The 19,582-nt window shown below is 40.3% G+C and overlaps 1 protein-coding gene across 3 annotated transcripts in view; it reads left to right on the top strand.

The window, feature by feature from the left end:
- LOC122115690 (cytochrome P450 2C25-like) overlaps positions 1-19,582 on the top strand; it is a 451,891-nt gene that overhangs the window by 416,565 nt on the left and 15,744 nt on the right. For all 3 annotated transcript variants that reach the window (XM_042689108.1, XM_042689107.1, XM_042689106.1), the window contains exons 1-2: positions 18,113-18,280; positions 19,402-19,564. In XM_042689108.1, coding sequence (XP_042545042.1) covers positions 18,113-18,280; positions 19,402-19,564 — 331 coding nt within the window. Of the gene's footprint in view, positions 18,281-19,401; positions 19,565-19,582 lie in introns of those variants that run through there.

The following is a 19,582-nucleotide window of genomic DNA, read 5'->3' as shown; positions in this document are numbered from 1 at the left end:
TGAATCAATTACAATGCTTGTAATATAGCAGTAATTAAGATATTCTAAGCTAATACAAACAGTAAAGTAATCCTATATGCAGATCTGAGAATGCTAAAGGGTGTCAGCTTTTAGGCCAACCAAAAAAACAACACTGGACAATAAATCAGTGCAATATTAAGAAACAAAAATCCTCATTAAGAGAAACTATGTATGTATGAATATTAACACTAATGTTCTTTTATGTTTAACAATCTTAATTTCTCTATGCCTTTAAAAGAATGAATAAGATAATCATAGGAAAGACACTGTATGTACCCAATGCATGAAAGTGGAAATCATAACAAACAAATGCAAAGAGGGAATTGGATGAGATGAAAGTTAAAATGTGTAGTTAGAAGAATCATTTCCAATTGTTCTATGTCTAGGATGCTAACAGTGAACTCTTTCAAATACACTGAGAAAAACAATCAAGAGCCTTATGACTGCCATTCAGATTTCATTGTATATATCACAAATCTAAGAAAAGTAAGGGAAAGAGTAGGTTGAAGTGGGGTGAGAATGTTGAAGGGGCTATCACTGATGAACTTGCATCCTGTTTATAAACTACTTTGTTAAATAGAACTTGTTTTGTACAAATACTTAAAGATAAGATATACTTAAAAAATTTAAATTCAGTAGTCAGATGCTAGTGGTTCACAACTGTAAGGTCAAAATATGCTGTATTTTTTAGCTCATTTGAAAATAGTTTTTATTTTGTCTACTCTGTACAATCAGTTTGTCCTCAGTGCGAGGATTTTTATGTAAAGAAAGGAAATATGATCTAATTATTGAGCAAATTCAGTTCATGTTTTTAAGGATACTTGATGTAGAATCAAATCCATAATAAAACTTGAAGTGGTTTCAGTCCTTTCTGGCCTGAGCATGTGAGTGTCTCTAGTAATTACAGAAAATCCAGTGATCCACAGAACTCTTAAGCAAGGAAAGGACCAAGCTGACGTAAACACTTTACCTGCTCCATATTTATCATGAAAGTCCTGAGGGCTGTTTATTTCCAGCTTCGTTTTGTGTTCTTTCACAACATAATATTTTTAACATAGTTCGCATTTTCAAGAATTGTTTTTATGACTTTCTGTAGATAATCAATGAGAGCAGGAAATCTGTTATAGATCTACAAGAAGAAAACAATTTATTTAATGAAGTATACAGTTCAGTTCATACATATGTATATATAATATGTGTGTTATATGTAATATATGCATGTGTACAATAGGTATGAATTAATATACACACATATATACACAAATTATATAGATATAACATAATATGTATAACAAACTATTATGCCATGGGCAGATTTATTTCTACAACTAAGTATCAAATATGTCTGTCTGTAGCCGTTAGAGTGTCCGTGGGAACCCGAAACCAGCTCTCCTGGATTTCTGTCAGAAATCCTCCAGAAAGTCAGCCAGCTGTAAAGATGGAGGCCTCAGCGACCTTAATAACCCCCTCCCTCCCATGCCCCATTCTGAGGCCTAGCTGTACGCTGTGGCTACAGTAGGCTTGGAACGTGCTGCTGCTCTCAAAGTAACCACTGTGTTCGGGTCATCCTTGGCGAGGCTCTGGTGTACCGTTTCATTTTGAGTTGTCTGCGGCAGCTCCAAATTAACTTCCACCAGACTTGGGTCCGCCACGTGGGACAAGGCTGGGAGAGAGCCGTTTCTTTGCACGGTGCTTTTTCTGTGTTCCACAAGAAGGCCTGTTATTGCTTAGACTTGGAATGAGTCATTTGACCATGCACACGTTAGAACTGTGACCTGTCGACGAGTTCGCCAGCCTCGAGTGGAACCAAATAGCCTCCCTGCAAAAGGGTGCAGGACGAGGGGCTGCAGGACGAGGGGGCGCCCTCCTGGAATCCGGGCCAAGGTGTGTGGCGCATGCGCTGAAGGAGCTGGCATCTGCGCAGAAGTTGCCCATGGACCTACGCCTGTCCTGAGCCCTTCAGAGCAGCTCTCTGCCCGCAGCTCTCTGATCTCTGCTCGCAGCTCCCTGGAAAGGTGCTGGGTGTTCTGTAGGCACCATGGTTGTCTAACCAGCTCTGCTCACCCCCTTTGCTGAGTCTGCGCCGTGTTCATCAGAGAGAGCAGGGTGACACACGCAGTGCTTGTGTGCTAATCCTCCTTCTTCTTCTGGACCACAAAGTGTGGATCCAGGTAACTGGAGTTCCCTGTGCTTGAGCGGCAAGGCTCTGAAGGGGGGTGTGGATTCAGCGTGGCAAGCCTGCATAGTGGGAGGCCGGGTCCTCCGCCAGCTGGTTGTGATGCATTGCAAGTACAAGACCTGGCACCGGGGCCGGCCTCTGGGCAGCAATGCTAGCTAGCTTTAGTGAGATGGTCATTCATGCATTCTGAACAAGTCCCATCTCTCTGTCAAGCACACAGACAAAGCAGCACTAAGAGGGATGGTAATCAATTAGTGGGTACCTGGAACTTTTTATGTTCAATTAACCATTCAAAGAACCTTGCTTTAAATAAGAAAGCTAAAGTGTTCTATGAGATCTTTCTTTTTCCTTTGGTTTGATTCTTTTGTATGTTCTTCCCCTATGGTACAACCCCTGTCTTCACTGTATTTGGTTCTGGTCCCTGCATCTTGTATATAAATTTTTTCTGATTGGGGGGGGGGAAGGGAAATAACAAAATATTGAAATAAGGATACAGGTTGACCCATTGTAACATGAGATGTACAAGACCCTATATTGAAATCAAACTGTACAACTTCCGAGGAGAAGAGGGAGGAGCTGGGGAGGTAGGGGAGGGAAAGAAGGGTAGGGGAAAACAAAGGAGGGGGTAACAATGCACGATAGGAAATGTACTCATTACTTTACTCATGTAACTGTAAACTCTCTGTACAGTATCCCTACAATAAAAAACATATACAAAAAAGAAAGCTAAAGTGAGAAAAAATAGGTTAACCTATAGTTGGAGGAAATAAAGATGAAAAGCAGAGCACACTTAAACTATGCGAGTTGAAAGAGCAATGTGAAGAATAGAAAACATAATGTGGAATTTTTAGTGTAAACAAATAAAATTTTTTTACACAGGTAAAGAAAACAAAAGAAGAATTATAAAATGGTGCCCGAGTATGGTGTTTTGTATCCCTAATGTGTATTTAAGAGACAGAAGTAGGGTAAAAACAGTCCAAGGCTAGACTGGGGCAAAATAAAAAGCCCTAAGTGAACAATAATTAATGACATTGGATAGTAGAAAGGAAGAAAAAAAGAAAAGAAAAGAAGGAAGGAAGAGAAAGAGAAAGTAAGAAAGGAAAAAGAGAAGGAAGGAAAGAAAGAAGGAAAGAAGGGAGGATAAAGAAGGAAAATGAGAGAAAGGAAGAAAGAGAAAGAAAAAGGAAGAAAGAAAGAGTGAAGGAGGGAGGGAGGGAGGGAAGAAAGAATAAAGCAAGAAGAGAAATGAAGGAAAGGGAAAGGAAGGAAAGAGGGGAAGAGAAGGGAGACTTTTTTCACAATGTTTAAAATGATACATATCCATACTGAGGGAGTAAACGCACTTCAAGTCCAATAAAATCCAAACATTAATTAACTTACACATAGTTGTCTTTTGTGGGCTCTTTGATACTGTTCTACACAGTTACCAAATGAACAATATGCTTAATACTATTTAGGATTTATTCATCACTTAGGCCAAGTTTATATTGCTGGACCATAATAAAGAAATTAAATTCTACTCAAGATTTCATTTTGGCTGTGACCTCTGCAGCAAAATGGCTGTGATCAATTGATCAATATGCTTTATGTGTAACAAGCTCACAAATTCACATATAGACTCTAACTAAGTGTGACATGACTTAAATTGTTCTGACTAAATAGTAGAGCCTCTGAGCATAAGTAACTTGTTATCTTCCTGTATGCCATGCTTTGTAGACATTATAGTGTTGTAATATGTCAGAAAATCTATTGTTTTAGCCCAGGGTGCTGAGGACAATTTGGAAAGCATTGAGACCGAAGGTTTACAAGTGTATCATTTACAGTTAAACTCTTATTTTCAATCTTTTCACTTTACTTGGAAGAGAGAATTTCAAAACAGTCATTTAGATGCAAATGAGTAATCAGATTCACTTTTGAACATGATTTACTTAGTAGCTGAGTAGAGTTGACCATGGTAGGGAAATAATCACCATAAATTTCTAATACACAATTCAAACAAGGCCAAGTAAAATGACTTATCAGTAAGTCCAGGAGGCAGATATAAGAAAGTTGCAGTTAATAAGTGAGCACAGGCAAAATGTCAATGCAATCCTATCTCAAAATCAAGTGGCACAAGATAGAGAATGTCTGCAATGCCAGTGCTCAGGAGGCTGAGGCAAGAGAACCATGGTTCAAGCCTGGCCATGGTAAAAAAAAAAAAAAAACTCACATTTATGTGAAGGAGAAAACATTGTTCATTAGCCCAGAACATAGCCACAATATCTACATTCATAAGATTATTCTTTGCACACCTAACAAAGTTCGGGATAGAATAGGATGAACACACTTTTGATGACCACTTCGCATGTACAGTCATGCTTGATACGCACAACCTGGATGCACAACTACTGCCTGCCATTCGACTGAAGTTTTCCTCTTCTACTTGAACTCATAGCTCAGACCCAAAGTGAAAGATCTGGCTGCTCCTGAAATGTTCCCAAGGGAATCAAGAACAAGGAGAGCAATCTGTATGGGTCAGTGAGAAAGCAGCACCCACCATTGGTTTTCCTCAACTCCTCCATCAGGCAGCTAGCTTCCTCTTGAACTCTGTCCTCAATGCTCCTCTTCCCCATCCCCAAATTCCACAGAGTCATGAGTGAGAAATGTCTCATCTCTTTCCATTACTGAAAATGATTCCTAGAAGAAGGAGCATCAGAAACTGAGAGGGAGATCCAAGGCCAGACAGATGAAGGTGAAAGCCACACATCACTGTGTTCTTTTCTTCCAAAACCACACCCACTGCCTACTATGCAAATATGCACACTCTCAGGCAAACTTACCATGGCATTCATGAAATTGGTGTACTGCTGGAAATGTGTCTCTTCCAGAAAACTCCTCGCCATGATCAACCAGGGCTTCCTTCACAGCTTGAAAATACACAGTAAACACAGGGCCATAGAGTTTTGAGAACTGAAAATTTGAAAGAAAACGTAAATTTTAGCAAGAGAAGTCATTATTTGGTCTATTTCAACCAGGTATTATCATCGAAATGTTTAGGCTCTTAGCCTAGTACACAGAGTGTGAAATAGTTCCGAAGTTCATACATGGACACAGTGGTGAGTTTTATAGCTGTCATTTTCTGAACAGCAGGCAATATGCCATGCACCTGCTCAGGCAGTTGGTTCACAGATTAATCTGCACATGACTACAGCTATTGAGTGTATTCATCATGCTTCATGGTATCCAATGAGTGTATTTATCATGTTTCATAGTGAATGCAGCTGAGGTCTTGGCATTCTAAACTCATTTCCAATGTCTCTGGACTAATGAATAGAAGATTCAGTTTTGAACCTGTGTTTATTCAACATTTGATGCTTGATCAGTTAGTTTATCATTCCTTTAGGCTCCTGTTGAAGTCAATGCCGATATCAACTGCTTCAGGATGAACTGCACACTCTGCGTGTGGAGAATCTAGCTCTGAAGCCCTCACAACAGTAATGACTTGCAACAACAGGTGACTTTTACTGCCCAGATAATTTTGGAGTATAATGATATAACAAACACGGGGAGTGTCTCTCCTCCCCAGGCAGCCTCAGGAAATGAAGCATCTCCTGAAAGAATAATTTCTTCCATATTCACTATTCTTTGCTGCAAATAATAAATAAAGTTTAATATTGTTGTTCAACATTTTGTGATTCATCTTCACCAGTGACTTAGCATAAACATGAGCATCGTTAATAGTTATAGAAGCAGTGAGTAAAATGGAGGTCAGGAAAGTTTGGCTTGATAAGATTAGAGCTTGAGCAATCCCAAGTATTTTTGAGCCTTGATTATAGGGCAAAGTAAACAGTAAGTTGCAGCATCACTCATGTAATTATAGAAACAGTTGAAGTCAGAAAATATAGGTCAAAATAGTTTATGTGTTAGAATGTGAATGGTCTCATTTCTTGGTGAACCTTGTATCAAGGGCTAAGTAAGAAGTCATTTACTGCATAACACAAATAATTATGAAAAATGGTTAAGGTCAGAAAATGAAAATCAGATAATTTGTTTTTTCTCAGTTGTGGGGCTTGAACTCTGGGCCTGGGCGCTATCCCTGACTGCTTTAGCTCAAGGCAAGCACTCTACCAACGGAGCCACAGTGCCACTTCTGGGTTTCTGGTGGTTAGTTGAAGAGTCTGAGGGACTTTCCTACTTGGGCTGGCTTTGAACCTTGATCCTCAGATCTCAGCCTCCTGAGTAGCTAGGAATACAGTCATGAGCCACTGGTGCCTGGAATATGTGAGATAAATTTGTGGGTTATTTTGTCATTAAAATTGGAGATTTTATGTAGGTTCTGGTAGCTCATGCCTGTAATGCAACCATCTGGGGACGGAGTTGACAGAAGGGTGACACAAAGGTCTTCATTCCAGCAGATCCGAAGTAGCTGTCCTCTTGCCTCAGACACTTGATAGGCTTCCATACTTGACTGACTATAGATACCTTTACTTGTTGGTTTGTTTGTTTGTGTGCCAGCCATGGGGTTGGAGCTCAGGGCCTGGGCTCTATCCCTGAGCTTCTTTTAGTAAAGCTTGTGCTTTACCACTTGGGCCATATCTCTAATTGTGACTTTTTTTTTGGTAGCTTATTGGAGAAAAGAGTCTATAGAGTTTCCTCCAAGATCTGGCTTTGAACTGGCATCCTCTGTTCTTAGCTCCCTGAGTAGCTAGGATTACAGGCAGGAGCAATCAGCCCCCCATTGATGTTTCTACTTTGTGTTTTCCCAAATCAGGAATCTTTGAGTGTTTCCTTCAGGATCTCGACCTTCCCAAAGAAGCAAACTATCAGCATTTCCAAAGTTCCAAAGGGTGATTTTGTGTCATTGTTTTTGATGGTTTAGATTCCAGAAATAATTCATAATGAAGATGGCATAGTACGACAATCACGTCAGTGAGGGGGACAATAATATCACCTACTCCACTACCATGTGCTCTAACTCCTTCTTTTAATAAGATGGCATCTGTCAGATCCCTCTCTTGTGGATGTTTGCATTTTGCATGTTATTATGCAAACATGGCAAAGTACTTACTACTGGATGGAAATAACTAAGTTATCTTATTTGCTTTTGTTTCCACTAATGATCCTTGCTTGACTCAATGATCCTGACCTGAAAGGCTAAACAGGATGAAATTTCTAATTCTATCCTCACTTTTGTTTTCTCAAAGGTTTACTGTTTCTTAAAGACTTTTTTGTATTGAAACAAACTGAATTATGAGAGGTGTTAGGCCTGCTTTTTGGACTTGTTTATATTTTAGAAGAACACACCTGATGTTTTTATTAAAATGTTTTTATTGTTATTATAAAGGTAATGTACAGAGAGGTTACAGTTGCATGAGTCAGGTAGAGTATATTTCTTTTGGACAAAGTCTCCCCTTCTCTTTTTCTCTCCAAATTTGTTCCCTCCCATCTTCACTCATAAGATGATTCCTTTTCATTATATGATTCATGATTTCATTCATGATTCATTCATTAGATGGTTCATTTTCACCATAGAGTCTAGAGAGTACCATTGCTTTCTTGGTTCACCCTTTTGATGTTTATTTTTGAAATCCTTTAAACCCATGCTCTGAGAATTCACCCTTAACTCTAGCATTTGAATCCATAATCCACATGAGTTGTGTGGAATGTTCAGCGACAAACTGGAGTGAGAGGTGGGACAGGCACAAGAACCACTCTTGAAGAAAACATGAGCAGCTCAGAAGTTTTTGCAATACCAGAGTGATTAGAACTTCAAATACTTCTTATCTTGGCCCCCATTCTCAGAAACAGCCCCTTTGATTGCAACATCTGTCTCAATGGAAATGTCATTGCTCTGTTTTTGAAAACTAGAACTAATTTATTCCAAATGTAATTCTCAACTTCATGATTTTTTTTATTAGCCTTGTTTTCTGTGTATGTGGTTTCCAGGGCACAACCATTTTGATGTCTGTGCTATATGATAACAAGGTAGACCCTAACACAGAAATGTTTGACCCTGGCCACTTTCTAGATAAGAGTGGCAACTTTAAGAAACATGACTACTTCATGCCTTTCTCAAGAGGTATCAGTCTACTATTAGTCCATTTGTCTGTGTATCACCCACTCCAAATTCCATCCAACAACCATATTCTCTAGGGTAGATGCAATCACAGGGCTTAATATTGTAACAATTACGTGCCAGGAATAACTACACTAGTGGATTTTTTTGTTTCTCTAGGAAAATGGACTTGTGTAGGAGAGGGTCTGGCCCATATGGAGCTGTTTTTATTCCTGACTACCGTTTTACAGAACTTTGAACTAAAATCTCTAGTTGACCCATAGGACAGCCATACCATCCCAGCCATACCATCCCAGTGGCCAAGGGTTTGCTGCCTTTCCACACACTTACCAGCTCTGCCTCATTCTTGTCAGGCCAGGAATACTTGAATGAGATCAAACAGAATCAAATAGGCAGCTACATAATATTAAGAAGCCAATTTATGATACAAAGAATGACTCAAGAGATGCAATCTGGTAAAAAATTAATTGGGAGTTTAAAAAGCTAAGAGAACAACAGATCAAATAAAAGAAAGTACTTGGTTGAAAGCCCTACCAATGGGGAAGATCAAGTGAAAGAGAGAAAATCAAGACTAAAAGACAAGAGGGATTGAAAGACCCCAGACTCACTGGGATGCTTTCTTCAACGGGAGGGCACCCCAAGAACCAAGACTCCAAACCAGCAGATGCAATAAGCGTTTATTAGGCGTTTGCGCAAACGGGCTCCCTATCCAAGGCAGACTGGAAGCCCCCAGCAGCGGTTACAGGCACTTTTAAAGACAAAAACCACAGGATTAGCATAAGACCCCAGGCTCCCCAGGATTGGCTCAGGTTAAAAATTATCATATACTCCAGCAATCATTTTGTTGTGTGGGAAGTCTTGTAACACTAGTCATAAACTGGCTGGCTCTCTAGGGGGAGGCTTCCCTGGGGGGGGGGGGGGAGTCCACATAGTTACAGGCTCATGATTGGTTGACATTTGACCTAGTTTGCTGGGCTCGCCAGATGGTCCTTGTCTTGAGCCCCCTACCGTGAGTTTTTACACAGGAATTCAGGAGAACATACTCTTTTGTTCTTTATCTATGTTTGCAGACCTTGTCCCTGGGCCTGCATCTGGACTTTGTAACTTTTTACTTATTTCTGGGAGGGGAAGAGTCAGTGTTAGCGCAAGCAGGTTTACAGAAGCAGAATTAGCAGTTAGCATATTGTAAAATGGACATAGCCCCAATTTCAATCTTTCATTCCCTCCTCTTGTCTTTGGACTAATTTTAATCTTAAAATTTAGGGTGTCTCTATATTATCTTGTAGGGTGTCAGTTGTTCTCAATGTTTGGTATTTGGATTTCAGAACTAATTTCAGAACTAATGGACGGACTGAGCTGATCTTTTTCTTTTACAAGTCTGTTGAGTATACAAGGTCCGATTGTAACAGTACCAGGGTCCCTTACATTTTTTTTTCCACCAGTCCTGACTCCGTGTATCACAGTTAACTTAATTTTATACCAGCTGTACTTGTAAGCTCCAATTTTAAGACATACTCATACCATTTGCGACATACTTAAACTTTCTGAGGTTTGTCTTCTTTAAAGACAATCCTTACTTTTCAAATCCTTTCTTATCCAAAGGGGATACCAATTTTTCCCCAATTCCTTTCCCAAGGCTTTCTTACTACCCCCCTCTCCTTTTCAGTTTATTACTTCCATTGATAACACACTCAGGTTATTACCATACCGGACCCAAACTAGGCTGTGACCATAGAGTGGATTTCCAGTAACTTTGCACTGAATTGCCTAAGGCAAGCAAGCCAGTGATATCCTTGTCCCCAATATCCACTGTGGGAAGAGAGGGTTTCTGGATATCACCTAAAAGAATGTCCCACAAGATCTTGGATTTAGCAGCAGCCAAACAGGAAGGAGACTCAGGTGATGGAATCAGGCAGGAGTTTCTCCAGGTGACTGTCAGGACTTCGTTGAACTATACCCATTAGGGTATGCAGCAGCAGCAGCAGCAGCAGCAGCAGCAGCAGCAGCAGGGTGTCTCAGTGGCTCCGAGGGACTGTCACACCTTATGCTGGGCTGTAAATTCCTACACAGACTGGTTAAAGGTACATTGCATAGGCTTGGCAGGTTTTGATCCTGCTGGTTTTGAAGATCTTTAAACAATAGCCCAGGACAATTTACCAAAATCACAATTTTTTTACTAACCAGATATTTTTGTAAATGGACACAGAAGGCTCAGTCTTGTAACCATCTCTGACAGATGCAGTCTCCACACCTTGCACACTGACAACTGTTAACACTATTTTTTATGCCTTTTATTTTTTAATTATTTTATCTATTTTGCCTCATTTCTCCAAAACTGACTCTGGACCCTTGATCTTAAAATGGGGGTAGAAGAGCGAAGGTCCATCTTCTGTAACTTTTTCAAGCTGACTTCAGGGGCGTTGATCTATCTTACCTAGCCAGGAACCTATAACCTTAGCCTATTTTACAAAGAGGCCATCAGGGTTAGATGTCATTAAGAACAATATTTTGACAACTGCACAGACCTTTTCTCCAGCTACAGCAGTGTAGCTTGCTTAGCACTCTGGTTTGCAAAAACATCCTTTTGGATGACTTAGGAACGTGATCTCTAGTGACCCTAACAATGCCTAAGTTACCTTTGCAGGTCTTTAGACAGATATCAATGGAACTCTCTGGTTTCCAAACTTTTTCCTGAGCAGATGAATTTCATGTAGCTGATGTCAGCTCAATAGTTACTGCCAATTAAAGCTTTTGGCACATAAAGGGGTTGAGATTTAAACTATCCCCCACATTTCATAACATTAGCTTTTTACTATCACAGAGGACTGGCAAGTGGCAAGTTCCTGTTCCTTACAAGGTAGTCATGAACATTAGGCATGCTTACAAACTCTTCCCATGACCTCCCGGCTCTGACCAGTTTTGAAGGGCCACGCACAAGTGACTCTAGGATCTAACATTTCTGCCATCCAAGCAGTGGCTTACTGCCTCTGGATGCTCTTGTCCCAGGAGTGTCTTTTCCACATTGGGATAAATGCCTCATTGGCATTTCCCTTTAGCTGGTCGCTGGACTTGAACTCGGGCCTGAGCACTGTCCCTCAGTTCTCCAGCTCAAGGCTAGCACTCTGCCACTTTGAGTCCCAAAGCAACTCTGCTTGCTCTTTCAGCACTCTGCTGGCTGAGTAGAGGTGACAGTCTCACAGGGACCTTTTTGTGCCCGGGTTGGCTTTGAACCAGTTTGCAGATCAATGAATCCTACAAAAGGCCACTTTACTCCAATTAAAAGCAACAAGGTGGTCAACATAGAAGTAGCTTTTAAGCATGCTCTTACCTAAAACTTATTGAGAGTCAAAGTTACATCTGACAAACTTTTAAGAATCCTCTGTGGTTTGCTCTGGACTTTGCTGGAAACTTAAAAAAAACAACCTATAAGAGCAAACTGGAATGGCAATTATTTTGATAATCCTAATTTTTCCTTTGTGCACATTGAGGCCAATGTTAAGAACAATTTTATTTTTAAACTTTATATCCAGAAATCCATTTCTGATTTTTTTTAAGGCCTTCCTAATTTTAATGTTAACATATCCAAGGGGAAGTTTTAGCAATACTAATCAGATCGTCACATCACTCATTTTAACCATCATGTTTTCAGTCTGTATCTGCAGGGAAAAGAGAGAGAACAAAGATGGGCCACTCAGCCCCTTCTATGGGCACGCACCCATTCCAACTCTTTAGGGTTAGATGAACTGCGTTTGTGCCAGCTTGCCCTCTTTCACCATGTGTGGACTCCTCCCAGGGCCTGTCCCACCATGCATGACCAGCTCGGCTGCACTTCTGCTTATTTAACCCTTATCCCTAAAGATAGGTCTTCTGTTGGCTTCTAAGTTTTCCCTTTTCTTATCTCTTGGTTCTCGAATGAAATACACAGTTTTAGACAGACAGAACAGGTAACATCTTTGACAGTGTTAAACTAACCTTTACATTTAAATTTCTAATATTTATCCCCAAATTTTAGCCAAGGGAATTAAATCCCGAACTGCCAATGCATTTTTGTTAAGCCAGATAACTTGATTACAGTATAAACAGTCTTATGCATTTTAAAACATCAATGTGAAGATTTTTTTAAAATTTTTGGTAATGTCCAAATCTCATAACCTTTTGAATTTTTAAACTTAAACTCACCCAATTGTTACAGCATGCTGACAATTCTTATCACAGACATACACAAAACACTCACACGGATCTTAAAGCGCGCAAATATCAAAATCAGTCATACGTACACCTTTTAAAGTTTTTAAACAAAACTTTAAGACAGTATTTCTTTTAAACAACTAGGTACCTTTGTTGGGCTTTATTTTCCCAGAGCTTGTTTGTCTAGCAAGGCAATTCACTAATTAGTCCTTTGAATCCCTTTTGTTGGAGGAGGGCTGGGGGAGAGGGTCACTTTAAACTAAACTGGCCAGATTGTTTATCCAATTTAGACAAGAGCACTTTACAAATTGTTACATTGTCAGGACTAGCTGAAAAAGTCCAAACTAGGTACACAGCCTTCTACACCCTCCCTGCTGGCAGCCTCCACAAGGAGAAAATGCAGCCTGAGGCTTGAAGGGAATCGAACTAGCCCAGTAACCTTTTATGCCTCACAGGGAAGGTGGGCACAGCAGGTCTGTGACCGAGCCCAGCTGGAACTTTTATTCCCCCAGAGATGTTTAAATAAAAAAACACAAACACAAATAAACACAAAAACCAAGGATCCACATTTAAAACTGGTACCAATTCTAAAACAGAACTAGACAAGGACTGAAGGCTGAGTTGGGGATTAATGGGCCCCAATTTATCCCTACCGGAACTCTGTGCTGCTCCCACTCAGCAAGCTGAATCCAGAGTCTGCTGAGTGAGCCTGCCACACTCACCCAGAACTTCCCTACCCCAGAAAACATAAAACAAACACACACTAAAGTTAACAAGACAAATAGGTGGCCACAAAGACAAAATCAAGTCTCAGTGAATGGGGCGACATCTCACCACCATTAACTTACCAGGGGGCTCAACCCCCCCTACTCACCTCCGGAGGATTTTTCTCTTAGATTCCTGCAGACGTTGACCCAGGGGCCTTCCAAGGTGGAGGAGAATTCCCAGTCATCTTGGGGCAAGGGAAAAAGAAAAATCCCTAGCGGCCATCCCCTCAGACTGACAGGTTCTCCCCCACGCTCAGACCCCCTGAGCCAAGGCCCAAGGCTGAGATCTAACTGGGGCCACTCACAGGTGGTCAGTGGCGATTTCATAATTGACAAACAAGCAAGTTACAAAAGCTGAACCAGCAGTTTTCAAACGAACTAGGACAAGGTCTCAGGTGTCCTGGGAGTGGACTCACTTGTTGTCCCATCTCTATAGAGAATACAAAACCAGACGCCGCGCGGCAACCGAGTGCAGATGAGGAAGGAATTACAGATGGGAGTGGCCGGCCTCGCCTTAACTCCCCAGAACAGAGACACTCGGATCTCCTCCTTCCTCCAGACGACCCTGGAGCAGGACTCCAGGGCGGGACCAGGGTACTGGGCACGTCTGCTTTTCCCTCTAGTCCAAATACAGATTTGGATCCCAGAATGCAAAACGAAAGTGACAAACACACAAGACACAAGACACAAGAGCTCTATCTTACCTCCTACCGGTCCTGGAATTTGGGGTCTGGGGGCGCCTGGATCCCGGACGAGCCCCCAACTGAAAGACCCCAGACTCACTGGGATGCTTTCTTCAACGGGAGGGCACCCCAATAACCAAGACTCCAAACCAGCAGATGCAATAAGCAAGAGGAACTCCTGCACAATTGCGCCTGCAGAGCTCTGCCGAGGTTGCAAACATTCAGGCGTGGCAGCCAGATAGTCTTGTCCCCATAGGACACTGCCAGCTGACTGGGTATACTTGCTTCCCGTTCTTCTCACCTGAGTGCTACTGATTCCAGCTTTGACGGCTACACTCTACTCAACCTGAGGAGTAAGTTGAACCGCTACTTATGGCACTCTGTGAAAGTTTGGAGAACCAGACGTCAGTTGTTTGGCACGCGACCACTGTCCATCCAGGCCTATGGACGGCACTGTCTCTATCAGGATCTAAGCAAGAGGAACTCCTCTTGCTTATTGCATCTGCTGGTTTGGAGTCTTGGTTCTTGAGGTGCCCTCCCGTTGAAGAAAGCATCCCAGTGAGTCTGGGGTCTTTCAGGATGAGTTCACATTTTCACTGACAAAAGAGAAGCACAGAGAGGCAGTCTCAATAGAAACAATTAGAAAACAGTTCTGGACACTGTTAATAGTCCAACAGGAGGGTTAGAGGAATCCCAAGACACAATCACAAGGTAAGTCAGATGGCAAGATTGACAATTCTACCAGCATACTAAATACACCTCTTCCACAAAACTTAAATCCAGGGTGGGGATTTAAGGAAATAATGACTACCTTGAGGTATAAGGCTGGACTCTCTGAAGAAAAATGTGTCATTGCTCCTCTTGTCTCAGGGGCTTCTAACAAAGGGAAATCTGTTGAGCATGAGTTTGTTGCAAGCTTGAAAGCAGTCATAACTCAGGGAATCTTGGGATAGCTTGTAACAGTGTTTGGGTGAAATATGAGCACAAGAATTGTGGTGGACAGGAAGAAGGCCTGACACGGACCCACAGTGAAGTTTCAGTGGCTCAAATAGTGAAGGATGCAGTGGTCAGATGCCCTAAGTCATGGTCTAGCCCAAGCACCGAGCCTGTGGCTGGCAGAGTGTGTGTACTGAGGGAGAGGAAAGTCAGAGGGCTGAGTAGAGTGGATTTATCTTAAAGTCTTATGACACATGTACAGAACTCAAGTATTTGTCATAATGGTAGAATAGAAAAGTGATAATAAGTACAGGCCAAGAGGAGATTTTCACAAATAGGTGAAAGTGATCTGTGGCAAAGCAAACCAGTCATTTGGTTCTAATCTTACCTTGTCACCATGTACTTAATCCTTAGGGGAAAAAAAAGTTTTTTTTTTATAAAATTCAGACTACTTGGTCTCAAAGATTGTTCATATCATTGTAAGAGGAAAAGGTCATGTGGGATCCTCATTTCACCAGAAAGAAGGGGCATCTATTTTCCAGGGTATAAAAAGATGAATCAAAACTACTGAGCTTCTTTTATGCAGAAGAAGGTGATGTGATACTTTTTTCATCTGGAGCTATGTAGGTCAAGCAGTTACTACTTCCTCTTTCTACATAATGTGTTTTCCAGCATCTGGGGTCACTCAAACTCTAAAAGTTATAAATGTATACTTTTCTGAACTCTATCAATTATTAACTAAATGCATATTTATTGGAATGTCACTGATTAAGAACAAAATCATGTATTTTTAATTTTTTATTATGAAAATACCATACAGAGTTACAATTACATAGGCAAGATAATGAGTACATTTCTTACCAAACATTGTTTCCTCCTCCTTTGTTTCCCCTTCATATCCCTTCCCATGTCCCGCCCCCCCCCCCCCACCATATCTCCTCCGGCCAAAGTTGTAAAGTTTGTTTTTTGACATAACAACTTGTACATCTCATTGTTGCAATGGGTCCACCTGTATCCCTATTTAAACGATTTGTTTGTTCCCTTCCTCTCCACAAATTATACCAACATCAAATACAGTGAAAGCAGAGGTTATATCTTGGGGGAGGGACATACAAAGCAACAAAGAAGTCATCTTACAAATGTGTTAGAAACAATCGCATGAAAGTAAAAAAACATTTGAATACTTATCTTGTGGTTCATTTCACCTAACATCAATATACCTGACCTTTTCTGTTTGTGTCAGACATATACTAGTTCAAGTATTTTTTTGTAAACACAATTGAATTGGATGTCTTCCTCTAGAGGAAGGGAATGTAGACATCATCGCTAATTTAAGACATAGGTACAGAATCTAAGGAAATGTGTGTTTTAGGCTCAGTTCAACTAACTGGTATTTATGACTTTCAGCAATGTCCTCAATATCTAATATTCAGTTTCTAAGCACTAAAAGGGAACAATTTAATGGTGGGCAAGGAAAAATGAGAGAATAAAAATGGTTATGATAACTAGGTAAGATCTCAAAATCCCTATATCCAGGCTGAAACAATGATAGGCAACTGGATTTTAACAAGTTTTAATTTTCCATACAAAGGAAGAAAAGAGGCCAAGTATAGGGGCTCAGGCCTGTAATCCCATTAGGGGCAACTGCCATTTAGGAAGCAAAGATTCAGAGGATTGCAGTGAGCCAACTTAAGCAAATAGCAAAACCCTGCCGCAGGCATGGGGGTGTGTGCTTGTAGTTTTAGCTTTGGTGGAGGGCTAGGTAGGAAGATTATGATAGCTTTAGTGAGCATAAATATAAAATTCAATTTTTTAAATAAATAATTAAAACAAAGACGGAGGTGTGCTTTAAGTGTTATAGCACTTTGCACTTGTAAGTACAAGGCCTGAGTTTCAATCCCAGTACCACCAAAAATTAAAATTAAAACTATCGGCTGTAGTCAATTTAGAACAAATATGATATCCTTATAAACATACCTTTAGTAATGCATTACTTTCCAAACATTATATGTTAATTTAGTAGTATTTGAGTCTTTCAGTGTGGCATCCTGTGGTTGTATTTTACTTGAGTTTAGATGTCCTTATGATCCATGATGACTCAATTATGTCTACATAATTCAGTAACTATTACTCTCTATACTGTCCCTTCTTTACTGTGTATTATTTAGGAATTATTTAATGTCATCAATGGGTTATACAAGAGGCTTTCATATTGACATATTCATTTATGCAAACATTGTATCTTATTTTATTTTCCTTTCCTTAAAAAGAGACTAAAATCAGTATAACAGCTTTTCTTGTTGTGAATGACAAATAGAAAAGCTGTCATTCCTCTTACCGCACCACTAAATCACATGACGAAGGCTTTCACCTCAGTTATACTGAGCAAGTTTCAATGCTGCAGTGGTGGGAAGAGAATTCCAGGACTGTTCTTCATGAAGCCATGGTGCATAGCAATGGCCATGAGACAATCTCCCTGAAACCCTAGCTCTTCCACCTATGAGCCACGTGGCATCCACAGTTCTGAACTCCTGATCCTCCCTTACCTCACTAGAAAAAGAAAAATAATAAACATCTTAGCTTTCCGTTTTTCTCTTCTATGATGATCAAGAACCTGCAACTTTGGATCAGTACTCAATATATATTTGGCTTTTCAAAATGCAGGACTGATGCTAGGTATTTCACATTTGGTTAGAAATAAAAATGGACAAGTCTACCAACTTCTTGAAGAGTCTCAGTAGTGACAACACATCTGGAAGTTTTATATAGGGCAAAAAACAAGTTTAAATACATATTTCCTGGAAAATACAGAATATCCTAAATTCCAAAACTTCCCAACGTGTCACTAATCTGAGAATCAAGAAAAATACTCTTTATTTGACTCATGCAATTGTAACCCCTCTGTACATCTACCTTAGAATAGCAACAAAGTTTTTTTTAATGAATACCATATTTGAACAATGTTCAAGTTGTTGACTTTAATACTTCTCAACCATAGCTGAACATTGAAAGCAGGTAGGTTTGTATTTTAAGTAGCAATATTTGATCACTAACAAGTGCAACCAAATCACAATTGCCTCTGTGCCCTCTGGAAAGAGGGACATGTGTACAGGTCATTCTACTTTTATCTCTATAACAATAAAGTCTAATCAGAAGAGAGATTAAAGTAAACTTCTACCTAATTCATGACTAAAGCATTCAAGAGGCACACTACAGTCTCAGGAAGCATTATAACAGTCTGCCCTGCAAGCTCAGAGTACTCTCAGAAAACAAGAAGCCCTCAATGGGTCCAGTAGTTATCCTGGTGCTGGGTCTCTCCTGTCTTCTTCTCTTTTCAATATGGAGACAGAACTCTGGGAAAAGGAAGCTCCCTCCGGGCCCCACTCCTTTCCCAATTATAGGAAATATATTGCAGGTTGATATTAAAGACATCACTAAATCTTTAAACAAGGTAAGTACTCTTCATGTTTGCCTAATTGTCTCTGACAGATATTAATGAAGCCATATTTCCAATGTACTGCTGAAGGTAGAATTAGCCTGATTTATTATCATAAAACAAAATCCTTGTAAAAAGTGTAACATGCTTGTGACCATTCCAGTTTGTATTTTAGTCATGGAATGAAGTAATGTATTATGTGAGTGGGTTACTGTCTATTTTAGTCTCAGTCACAAAATTGCAAATGTTATGGATGGTTCTCCCCATCTTAGTTAGACAGTCAAATTTATGATGATTGTTTTTTTCCATAAGCTCCATGGTAAGGAAATTCTGTGATTAAATGTTTAATTCAAAAAGTCATATAGCATATTAGACATTGATTTTTTTTAAATCATGAAAGCTAACTTCTCTGAGAAGCTGTGAGTGATTGAAAGGAACATAAAGACATGAGACCATTTAGGGGATACTGATGGTACTGGAGTCCACCTGGATTTTTGCTTAAAACTTTGTCTGGAGCAAAAAAATGCTGCTGGGTGAGAAATTGTTTGGGAGGATTTTTCATGTACTAGGGCAGCCTCTGCGGGGCCCACCCTCTGCTTCTAATACCGATAGATCCCAAACTGCACTTGCCTATAGAAACACCTGTGCTGATTTAAAACTGCAGTTTCTCTTGTTTGTCAAAGGAAGTAATATTCTCACCAGTAAGAGCTTCAGAGGTTATCTGAAAGCAGTAATCTGATGCTGGTTAGGAGTACAAATGAGAATTAAACATATACCAAGCATTGAATGTCCAATAAACCTTATCAATGGTGCTCTAGAAATGAACTTAGAATCCACAGACCTTTGTTTTGTTCTTTGTGAATCATGACAAGCCTTCTGCGTGTGTTGATGTGAGGATGAATGATAATGTTGTGTCAACTGCTCCATCCATTGCATGGCACATTATAGGCCATCTCCAAGTGACAGCTATAGTAAACCTCCTTTATAGCATATGATCTTTGCAAATATATTAACTTGTGTTTGCCAAAATAAAGAAGCATAAAAAATACAATGATGATATCAGTTTTGCTCAGGCTCACTCTGAGGAACAAATAATGACCTCTGTCTCTAGTATTCGTTTTTTTTTCATTTTCCAGTTCTCAAAAGTCTATGGCCCTGTGTTCACTCTGTATTTGGGCATGAAGCCCACTGTGGTGTTGCATGGATATGAAGCAGTGAAGGAAGCTCTGATTGACCAAGGGGAGGAATTCTCTGGAAGAGGCAGGCTCCCATGGGCTGAAAAAGCTAACAGAGGCCTTGGTAAGTGTACATATCCAT

The sequence above is a fragment of the Dipodomys spectabilis genome, unplaced genomic scaffold (genome assembly GCF_019054845.1).
Source record: "Dipodomys spectabilis isolate Male_0828 unplaced genomic scaffold, ASM1905484v1 ptg000125l, whole genome shotgun sequence".
NCBI lineage: Eukaryota > Metazoa > Chordata > Mammalia > Rodentia > Heteromyidae > Dipodomys > Dipodomys spectabilis.
The sequence above is the reverse complement of the archived record's forward strand: the minus strand, read 5'-3'. Positions and strand labels throughout refer to the sequence as shown.